Raw genomic sequence first — 11,468 nt, 5'->3', positions numbered from 1 at the left:
CAAATGGCTCAATGTCACCTAGTGAGCTCTGTGGCTTAGTGATTTCAGCCTAGAATTTCCCCAGCTCTAGTCAAAGAAGCCAGTGCCAGTTAAGCACAAATTGTGCTTAACTAAATAGAACAGAGGGGACAAGTCTGTAGGGATGAGTTTGGCCCACAAGTCTTACATTACTTCCCTAAAATAGAAACTGGAAATATTATGGATCAAGAGTTAACATGTGCCCCATCACTCTTGTTTTGAGGCCTGAAGCAGAATTGTTGGGCCCATGCTATACCTAGCCAGCCTAGGGAACTTGTAGGTCAGCTGATTGACTCTTCCTGTAAGTCAGTAGCCCTTCATAGGAAAAAGGCTCCTCTACAACAGGAAGTGGGGGAACCTTCAGTTGTTGAACTACAACTCCAATCCATGCCAGCCAACACAGCAAATGGCTAGAGATGATGGGAGTTGTAGTTTAGCAAACAACTAGAGGGTTACAGATTCCCCACACCTGTTCTATGAAATCAGTAGTCAATATTATGCCCATTTGTGAGGAAGAATAAGTGGGTTTAAATAGAAACAGCAATCACTTCTGTAGTTGAGAGGAGTTTCCGGTCACTTCCATGCAGGGGTGCCAACTTGAATAAAATGCTGAGGGCCCCCAGGTAAGGCCTGCCCCACATAACAAAACACAGCGTGCACACACCATTTGAATGACAATGCCTGTGAACTTGGTGGAGCCTGGCCTCGTCAAATATTTTATTGGGGGCCCTGAAGGAACCTCAGCCCCTATGAGTTGGCTCCAATGCTTCCAAACAATCTGTTTATCCAACGCTCCATTCTGATGTGTTTGCTGGGAGGTTAGATGATGTTTCGTTAAGCAAGTCTTACCTCTCCGGTGCATTTTACTATCACTTTCTTTATCACAAAGGTCTATTTTGGGGGGCAGTTTTGTCATGCATGACTGCCAGATAACCTTTAATTGCACCACCTGCATTTGAAGTATATGGCTGACTCCCAGCCCAAAAATAGCAACTTCATTAGCAAAGGCTGCCTGCTGGCTGCTGCTATTATTCTGAATTTCTGCTGTGGATTGCTTGAGTTTAATCTAACAGCATCCTTTAGATACTGTTTTTACTCCAGCTGAAGGAGTAATGTTGGCTGACCATGTATGTTAGGCTCAGAAGCACAGAGTGCCACCTGCTGGCTTACTGGTGCTACAGCACTGCCAAGAATGTTAGAAACAACAGTAAAAAAACCCCCACCATCATGACAAGTGGACTGTGTGTGGAGAGAGCACTTATGTACTGCAAGGGGTTATAGCACTGCACAGTGCATAGAATGCAGGCACACTGAGTTGTGTCCAATGCTATGAGTCAACTTCCACTCATGCAATTGGACTCCCTCTGGCTCTGCATCCCCCCACCCCTTCAAGATGCCCCCACATGTGCTGCCAACAGTCCCCCACCCTTTGCAACAGGTTTTGAGGGTTGCAGGTAAGAGAGAGATTTCTCTTAGCCCAAGACCCTGAGGAGCTACTGTCCCCAAAGCAACACTTTACTCCTCACTCTTACAGGGAAATGTCAATGGATATACTCTCAAATACCACCCTTGTCAACACAAAGCTTGTTCCCCGCTATTGGTGAGGAAGCCAGTGTTTGAAGAAAAACAAAACAATATATAAAGCTGACTTGTTTCTTCTTGATTATCCTAGCATGTGAAAAATGCAGGGGACTTGTTTTTACACAGACATCCTTATGCTAATCAGAGTGTAGGCCACAGACACTGTAAGAGTCACAGAAGACCACATCATTCAGATAAACTTATGTAAAAAATAATTTATCATTCAATATTGCAGTAAGTGTACCATTGTTATCTAAGGTAACTTTACAAACCTGCACTTTTGAGTACAAGGATTAATGTACTGTTAACCTAGAAAGCCAGAGAAAGGATGCCCATATAAATCTCTCTCGCAGAGCTGAAAAGATTATTTCAAGGCTACAGATATTGTGGATGAACACACTGTTCAGGGTAGCCAGAATGAAAACCGTTTGGGAGACCCATAGAGGAGCAACAGTCAAACTCCACCGCCTCTTGACATCTTCCTGTTCCTTCCATCCCTGTTTCGATTGATGGCTGCGCAGGGAGACACCAAGACTCAATTTCTGATGCAGAGATGATATGGCGCAGAGATGTCTCCAACCCTGCCAGCATAAACAAACACCTGGTTGATTCTGACAGCGTACCAGGCCTTCATTGCTATGTGTTGTGAGCATGCAACAGTGTTCCTTGACGACTCCTTTTCGCTGGGGCTAGCTTGAGTGTTTGGAACCTGCACGTCCCAGGAGTCATTTTGGAATTCTGCTGGAACCAAGGATGTAAGTATCCATTGTAGAAGTCAGCAGCTGTCAGCTTCTTCTTAAGCACCACAGCTTTAACTCCAACCCAGCCTTCCTGGAGGGGAAAAGAACAAGGTGAAGCTGAGTCTTGGAGAGGTCTCAGCACATCCCGCAAGTCCTGATGTCACACAGAAAAAACATGGGGTTGTATCCAACTGACTTACACACTCAAGAATAGACACATTGAAGTCAGTGGAACTAAGTAAAGTTATGCCCATTAATTACAAGATGTTTACTCCGAGAAGGACAAACACTGGATACAATCCATGAAATTCAGTATCCTGTCAGTTCTCAATCATGTTTAAAAACCCAAGTTACTGTAATGCAATGGGAAGGGGGGATGGATTTAGGAAATGCTTGCGAACTCTGCATAGTTTGATTCTCCAAGCCACTGAGTGGTAAAAGCAAGCAACTTCAACATAAATTTGATTTGCAAACTGTTCCCCTTACTGCAGCTGCCTGTGAACTGTCTAGTTATAGCAATCTGAGGAAAGAAAAGTGAAACACCACATACAGTGGTACCTCGGGTTACATACGCTTCAGATTACATACACTTCAGGTTACAGACTCTGCTAACCCAGAAATAGTACCTTGGGTTAAGAACTCTGCTTCAGGATGAGAACAGAAATCGTGCAGCGGCAGCACGGTGGCAGCAGGAGGCCCCATTAGCTAAAGTGGTGCTTCAGGTTAAGAACAGTTTCAAGGTTAAGAACAGACCTCCAGAACGAATTAAGTACTTAACCCGAGGTACCACTGTACATACAAACATACCTTGCAACGGATCACCAGTGTCTGCAACTGCTTATGATAGAACACTGATCCTGGGACGGTTCCGTTTTCAGCTGCTAACCTATCTGAACACAAAACACATGTTCTAGACTTAGTTTTCCCACAACAGGCTGTTGTGGAGTTGTGCATGCCCGATGTATCATCAGCCACATAGAACCAGCCCAAATGAAAATATCTTGCAAAGCTTCCAAGTGTTGCTTAAGCTCAGGTTTTAGTAAACATCCAAGGGAAGGTTGCATAACTTGCAGGAAGCTACTCAAAAGGATTTACACTCCCCAGGTCATCCATATTTGTTATGGAGGCCAACCCAAACAGGGTACTCTTGGCTGATCTTAGTTTTCATGGTAAGATATCACCGCCTCTACTGAACCATGCCTCTGCAGGTTGGTTTCTGTTGGTTATAAAAGATTTTAGAGATCAAAGGCAGGGCCTTTATTTATGGCCAGAAGGTAAGATGACACCAAACTAAAAGGTCACACAGCAATTTGAAACACTCGCAGCAAAGGCAAGGAATGATATATAACTTCAGTTTCACAGGTGCCTCCAGTGTTATGTTTAACTACTTTTTGTGCCATAGCTAACAACCAAAATTGCTGAGATGTATGTACATACCATTGTGGTCATGTAATGCCTCCACTTCCACAAAATCCAAGAGTTTTACAGTAGTACCCATCCAGAGTGTTTGCAGAGGCATCTGAAAAAGGTACAGTAAGCTATCTTAGCCACAGATGTTCACACTCATTTCAGCTAAATGAATCCAGAGTTGTCAAACTGTTTTCATGTTCAGTCAGCAATACAAACACAAATTTAGGGCTAGTTTCCGCTTTTTTCTGATGTGTATTAGCAGAAGCATTTCAAATACAAGAAGACTAGGTCAGATGCAAACTAGTTTCCCCAAGGTGTATGAAATTTGAGTGCATTTTAGATTTAAAACAACTTTTAAAAATCAAGGTCAGCCTTCACCTGCCAGCCCTGTAGCTTTGTTGGAAATAAGGCATGCAGTTTAAATCTACGGTAAGCAGGACTTCAAAGGAATCTGAGCAACAAAAAGCTAATATGTAACTGTGGGTGAACGAGTTGCTCATTTGAAGCTACAGCGACGTAAAAAGTAAAAAATCGACTAGCATTTCCCCCCCTCCGGCTTTTTTAAATTTTAATTTTGCAATCCCAGAACAGCTGGTAAGTGGTGGGGTTAACCCATTTCCTCCAAAGCTGAATAATAAAGGGTAGGAGAAATTCTCTCCCAAATCAGCATTTAATTATATATAATTGATAGGCTATTGAAATTCTTTTGTCGCCTAGGATTTTAGTGAACTTCTTTGCAACACACTGCATTACCATTGCTCCCAAGGCACGATGCATCCTCAGTATCTGCTCAGGAGTTTGTTCTTCCCACTGGATGCAGCTCATTGCAATGCTGGCTTTAGGAGCTTGAAGATAACAAAACGAAAGTTAATGAGTGAACTCTGAGTCAAGTTCATAGAGCTAAAAGGCTACCAACAGCTTCTAGCCGTGATGGCTATGCTCTCCCTCCACAGTTGGAGGCAGGAAGCTTCTGAATGCCAGTTGCTGGAAACCACAAAAGGGGAGAAGGCTCTTGTGCTCAAGAGAGAACAATGGCCTGATCCAACTGGCTTGTCTTACATTCTTAACCCTACAGTTCAAATGATTGCACCACCAATATTCTTTCACTGCAATGCATTGTGTTCCCCCTGCTTCACTTCTTTCCTTGCAAATTGAGGGGCTTTTACCACAGACTGGCCTCTCAGCACCCTCCCTCTCTCAATGCTGTTGCCCCAAGGTGGAATGGCAATGAAGAAAACTCTGGCCTGTGGGTCTAATGAAACCGGGCAGGGATCCTACTGTGGCCAGGCCATTTCACCTATGCCATGCTCACCTGCCCCACATCTGACATGCGTGGCAAGTAAAAATGCAGCGGCACACCAAATTGCTCTTGCTTACAGCTGCCCTCTTTGAAGGTGTGTTGTCAGTGCCAGTCAGCTGATCGGCACTGACTGTGTGCCTCTTTAAGGTTGTCAACTGATGTCAAAGTGGCCTGCCAGGGAGGTCGTGATCCATTTCTTCTGGGCTATCAGAAAGACCAGCTGCCATTCCTGAACTATGAAAAACTGTAGGCTTGATTGCAATGTGCTCACAAGAACAAACATGAAACATCGGGTACATACCAAAAGTTGCTCCTTCCTTTGGTTGCTCTGTCATGTTCCTTAAACTTTCAGGTAGGTTTTGCAGAACAGCAATGAGCTGAAAGGAAGAAGAAAAAAACCCCAAACACACCACACAGCATGAAAACAATGTTTTGACTACAATAATAGTGTTATTTATATTCTGAACTCAGGAAAGTGAGTTTCTCAATGTTCAACTTGTTGTCTCTTAGAAACTGGATGCTTCAACTGACCTGGTTCCCATAACCTGGAATTTCTAAGCATCTCGTAAGTTTTCAACTGTTTTAGAGATGCAACTTGGGGGGGGGGGGGAGCAGTGTTAACTTACCATACTTGCACCAAGTTTGGATAACATGGATTCCAACTCTTTTGCTGAACAACAGGGTGGCACTGCGAATGTTTCCTGCTTGATAATTGGACCTACATCAAACCTAGGAACACAACACACAACTTTAAGGAACACAGGAAGCTGTCACTGGTCCACCTAGCTGAATGCTGTCTATACCAGTGTTTCTCAAACTTGAGCCTCCAGCTATTGTTGGACTAAAACTCCTGCTCATAGCTAACAGGACCAGTGATTATGGGATTATGGGAGTTGTAGTCCAACACCAGCTGGAGACCCAAGTTTGAGAAACACTAGTCTGCACTGATCATCAGAGGCTCTCCAGGATTTCAGGCAAGAGTCTCTCTCAACCCAACCTGGGGAGGTCAGAGATTAAACCTGGGACCTTCTGCATGCAAAGCAGATGCTCTACCACTGAACTAAAGCCCTTCCCCATTTAAGTGTTTTGCCAACACCCTCAGCAATTTTCAAGTGATCTGTGGGGATGAAGATTTGGGAACCACTGCCTTAATAGTAACACAAAGCAATTTAAGACACTGAGAAGATTACCCAGCGCTAAGGATGGACTGAACAACTAATTCCATCCCGTTTCATGCATTTTCTACACACTTCTTACATAAAATTCATTTGCCGGTTAACTGCACATTGTATACACATCTTTTGCATAGAAAATACCTTCTTGGGTGCATTTTTAGTGCACTGAAAATGCATTGCAAAATCTGGAGAAGTGACTGGGAACTGTGTTTGGGTCCATAAGCAAAGCTGGGAGCACTTGATCACGTCAGCCTGTTTAGAGATGCTGACCAGATTCTTCCCCCATCTCTATTTGACACCCATGAAATTATGAGTTCCTAAAAAGGACATGTTTGCACCAACGTTCTGTTGAATTAAATAGCTATTGTACCTCTTAGGCCTGATCTGCATAATTGTCACCCCAGTAACTGTATCTCCATGGAGCACTGTGTGGATTATTGGTGCTGGGCCTCGCCACCTTGGAAGACAGCTGGGATGGACATTCAGCACACCACTGAATCAGAACATTTGGAAGTTAGAATAGGACCAGTAATTCTGTAACATATATAAGCGAATAGTAACCATTTTGAGAACTCACTTTAAAAAATGCAACTTAGCATTCATTGTAACTGCCCAAAGATATGAAAATATAATGTGAAAACTTAGTATTACATAATTATGCATACAGTAAAAAGGTATTCTCCCATTTTTGTATTTTGCTATAACCAGTAAACTGTCCCACTGATAAACAGTGGAAAACATGATCAAGAAAAGTGAAGGGTAAGAAAAAGAAAATCAGGGAGCACATGACAACATGCCTTTAAGGAACATCAAAATTGGCTAACTGGAATTAGCAGGTTGAGATGTAAACACTTTTGATAGACTGACAGAGTAAGGAACATTCACACACTCACGACCTATCAGCTTACTTCTCTCTCTCTCTCCCTGTTTAGAACTTGTCTTGTGAACTGACCTGAGATCTTTTGATGACGGGTGATATATAAATCTAGTAAATAGTATTTTATTATTATTATTATTATTATTATTATTAATAATAATAATAATAATAATAATAGACTGATACGTCTTAGATTGCAATCTGTTTACAAATTCCTCCTCCTCAAGATGAGAGGTCATCTTTAACTAGCCTCTGAGAGAACAAAGGAGTAAGCATAGATACCTTTTTCTTCTTTAGACTAGTTAGTTGAACTAGAATGAGAAACCTTTTCTATCCAAGTTATGCATTTCCTACAATAAACAACTTTATTATTTTCTTACATACAAGCATACCTGTGTGCTTGCAACAAGTAAAGTCTACTCTCTAACCAAGATTCACTAGTCAAATGCAGCTGACTCTGCACACTAAAGGGTTTCAATAGGAAATTAACACAGTTATCCCAATAGGTTCCCCACTGCATGTACAAAGAATTGTACACTCTGCATCAATTTATGGTGAAAGCCCTACATATTTTGCATTGGAAGTTAGAGTTACTAAATCAATTCCATTTTAGACTGACAGTGCCTGTAAAGCAACCCTTATTGTACCCCCTTGGACAATAATGCATATGAGAGAGCATTTGTTATTAATGTCTTCAGGTGCTAAAATCCTGCACATAGTTAGTCTCATTAAGAAGTACAGCCTTTCCCATATTATCCTGCTCCAACCACTTTCCTTTAACACACAGCCCAGATTGCAATATAAACAAACTACTCAACACATTTTGTGGTCACAGCCTTACTATGGAAACTTCAGGATGAGGTCCTCACTGAGCAGGCGCCCAAATGATGCCACCACACCGACATCAAAGTGGTCACACAGACCTACATCTGGCCAGAGGTGGATGGGGAGCTTAAGTTGCTCTGCACAGCTCTTGACAGGGAGACCCTTGGGCAGCTGGGAATGAAGCGTTACCACCTCCAGACGGTCCACAAGACGACCTGACTTAGCCTCTCTGCCACAGGACATAAAAGAGAATCATGGAGGACAATGTTTGAGAACAGTGCCAAGCTGCTACCACCCCAGTAAATGCCCTCCCGCAAGAAGCTCCTTTATACCAGGTCAGGTGCTTTGTCTATCTAGCCCGGTATTGTCTCCTTTGACTGGCTGCAGCTCTCCAAGGTCTATGGTCTTTCTCATCACCATCTGCCAGATCTACTTAACAGGAATTGCCAGCAACTGAACCTAGGCCCTTCTCCATACAAAGCATTCACTCTGCCAATTGAGCTAGTCCCTCTTTCCCCACATGTGCTCTCTATCATTCTTATCTCTCCAATGCCTTCTGCACAAAGCAAACACCTTGGGGCAGTGAGGGAACCCCCCTCCATCTCCATCCTCAAGTCACTCCTCTTTACACTGGGTTTTTGACACCTGATATAAGTGGGTGGTGCTGTGGGTTAAACCACAGAGCCTAGGACTTGCTGATCAGAAGGTTGGTGGTTCGAATCCCCACGACGGGGTGAGCTCCCATCGCTCAGTCCCTGCTCCTGCCAACCTAGCAGTTCGAAAGCACATCAAAGTGCAAGTAGATAAATAGGTACCGCTCTGGTGGGAAGGTAAACGGCATTTCCGTGTGCTGCTCTGGTTCGCCAGAAGCGGCTTAGTCATGCTGGCCACATGACCCAGAAGCTGTACGCCGGCTCCCTCGGTCAATAAAGCGAGATGAGCGCTGCAACCCCAGTCAGCCACGACTGGACCTAATGGTCAGGGGTCCCCTTTACCTTTTATATACATACCCACACAGTACTGTGCTTAACCAACAGAACAGTATTTTATAATTTATGTTGCAAAACATTTTGTCTCTTGCCTTAATCAGCTTGCTTTGATAAAAATGAAATGATGCTGTTTCCAAGGTGGCACTTTAGGATCTTTGAGGATGGAATGCTTGGAAGGCCTATATGGACCCTTCCTATTCTTTTGACTGCATCCGTTTTAAATTGGTCTTAATATTGTATGTACCTTTAAAATGCTGCAACCCACGGTGGGAAATTGTGCTGAAGGACAGTTAACGAAAAATAACGATAATGATACCGGTAATAACAGCGAGGTAGCTAGTTGATGAGGAATACCAATTCTCAAAATACAGCTGCTGCTGCTGCTGCTGCTGTCAGTCAGAGCAGCCACTACTGGGTTAGATAGATAAATAGCCATAGTGAGCTGGAAATGGGCAGCTCCTGTTCTTGGAGCTTCTCTTCTCCCTTTCACTCGATGCCCTTTCACCCTCTCCCTGTCCCACAAACCATAACCTTTGTCCCGGCTCCCGAAGGCCTTTCCCCCCTTCCCTCTTCCACCCTAGAGACCCACCGGGCAGCCTGGAGCGCTAGGAGGGTCTCCGCCGCGAAGCCGTCGGTCCCAAAGAACAGGACCCGCCAGGGCGGCTTTTCCCGCCTCGGAACTTCTGCGGCTCCCGAAGCGTAGCCCCGCCCCAGGCTCCACCGGCCCCGCCAGGCCCGCAAAATCCGGCCCCTCATGGCCCCTCCGCCAGCAGCCCCCACAGGCCGCCGCCGCCGCCCACCCCGCCTGTGCGCTCCAGCGTCGCGGCGCGAATGACGTAGTAGCCCCGCGCGACACTCCACTTGCGCATTTGTGGGCGGGGCAACAACTGCTCGAGTCTGTTTGGCTCGCCGCGTGGCCTTGTGGGATTGCTGGGCGGTGTTAATCCAGTAACCGCAGCAACCAGGGGCAAGCCGTATCCATGGCAACTGTTCGGGGCCTACCTCGAGCCCGTCCACTTGTTGTCACAGTCCATGCTACTCGCAGGAGGAGGAGGAGGGTTGCCTTGTTCTCCCTGTGCTTTCTTTCTTTCTTTCTTTCTTTCTTTCTTTCTTTCTTTCTTTCTTTCTTTCTTTCTTTCTTTTAAAGATTTTGTTGATTTACAAAAGTGTGCAATGTCTCTCTCTCTCATGTCCCCCCCCCCCATGTAACATTTTTACAAATCAATTCCTTTTGTTGAGACATTAGGAAGAAAAGGGGGAAAGAGGTAGAGCTGCGTTGCAAGCAGGAGTTCAGGCAGAAACTATAGGGGAAAACCTAAACAAGAAAATAATCATAACAGGTTGGGGGGAAAAACACTCAGCAGCCCCTATGTCGCAACATGACATTACGTTTGACCGTGAAAATAACATGGAAGAAAACGCAGTTGAAAGGACAGTAGTTAGGAAACTATAGAAAGAGTAGAAGGGAAGTAACAGTAAAAGACACATAGGATCTAAATAGCTGGAAGGAATATAGATATTATTCGTCGGTTGCATGAAGCATATCTTACTGCATTGTGGGCAGTATGAGCAAGCAAGGGAGCAACTGATCAAACCCCTGATCAAAATACGAAGCCTCCCATATTAAATATCTCTTGGATGACAGGTCTAATGATATTACAGTGGCCGTGGCAAAGTTTCTCTTGGAAGTTAAAAGTAACAAGGATCAGCATGCTTGAGACAAAACAAAATGACCGCCTCGGTTTCTCTTTTGTGGTCGGCTGTCTTAACTATATTTTGTTCTGAAATTGTTTGATGGGTCTTTGGACCGCAATAAAGATTTTATTTATTTTATCATTACCTGTTCGTGTTTTATATTTTTTGCAATCATTTCTCTTGCCATTTTGTGCATGGCTGTAACAAAGTGTGTGTTCTTGGAGAAATAGAAAAGCAAATAAAAAAATATTTTTATAAAAAAACCAGACTGCAGGGACAGGTGTCGCCCCCCCCCCCCCGCGTGGAGATGTCAGTGGTGGTAGGCAGATGTCACCTGCTGCATCCCTGCCTTCCCTTACTATTGAAATAGGAATATGAATACCACATTTTCCCACCGACACCATTGTGCTCAAAAGCAGTTTGCGGAATAAGTGTCTATGGACATTTAAACTCTCTCTCTCTCTCTCTTTGTGGGTGTTATTCTTTTGTTTGTTACTACATTACATATTTTTATGCTTTTACAATGTGAACCGCTTAGTCATCCTCGGATGAAGGGTGGTATGCAAATTTAATACATATCTTTCTAATGTCAGAAAGGCATTCAAGCTAACGATTTAGGAGTGTTAATAAGTTAAAATATGCAGCATTAAAGGATAAACATAGAACATCATGGAGGGAGGGATGGGAAGTCAACGGATTAATTAAATGTATTGTTGATGGTTATGTAAACTTTTGAAAACAAAATAAATAAAATAAATAAATAAATAAAGTGCTTCAAAAATAAATAAATAAATACTGCAGCCACAATTATAACATGTTGCTATATAACATTGTCAGTTCAAACCTATAGTTTTAAAG

At 43.7% G+C, this 11,468-nt stretch overlaps 1 protein-coding gene across 1 annotated transcript; it reads right to left on the bottom strand.

Annotated features, from left to right (window-relative positions):
- Positions 1-1,799: 1,799 nt before the first annotated feature.
- MTFMT (mitochondrial methionyl-tRNA formyltransferase) lies at positions 1,800-9,730 on the bottom strand. Its single transcript, XM_028705758.2, has 9 exons — positions 9,505-9,730; positions 7,943-8,155; positions 6,595-6,717; positions 5,676-5,778; positions 5,351-5,426; positions 4,503-4,594; positions 3,777-3,858; positions 3,147-3,229; positions 1,800-2,430 (listed from the first exon to the last, which is right to left on the bottom strand). The coding sequence occupies exons 1-9, from the start codon at positions 9,669-9,671 to the stop codon at positions 2,236-2,238; spliced, it is 1,134 nt and encodes a 377-aa protein (XP_028561591.2). The 5' UTR covers positions 9,672-9,730; the 3' UTR covers positions 1,800-2,235.
- Between the last annotated feature and the right edge of the window lie 1,738 nt (positions 9,731-11,468).

Source organism: Podarcis muralis, chromosome 14 (genome assembly GCF_964188315.1).
Source record: "Podarcis muralis chromosome 14, rPodMur119.hap1.1, whole genome shotgun sequence".
NCBI classification, from domain to species: Eukaryota; Metazoa; Chordata; class Lepidosauria; order Squamata; family Lacertidae; genus Podarcis; species Podarcis muralis.
This window is presented reverse-complemented; position numbering and strand designations above follow the sequence as displayed.

Excerpts from the sequence above, each read along its gene's own strand:
- MTFMT (XM_028705758.2), bottom strand. The coding sequence starts at position 9,671 with ATGAGGGGCCGGATTTTGCGGGCCTGGCGGGGCCGGTGGAGCCTGGGG. Across the intron at positions 5,427-5,675 it reads CCAAACTTGGTGCAAGTATG|CTCATTGCTGTTCTGCAAAA; the intron begins GTAAGTTAACAC and ends TCTTCCTTTCAG. Across the intron at positions 3,859-4,502 it reads ATCGTGCCTTGGGAGCAATG|ATGCCTCTGCAAACACTCTG; the intron begins GTAATGCAGTGT and ends TACCTTTTTCAG.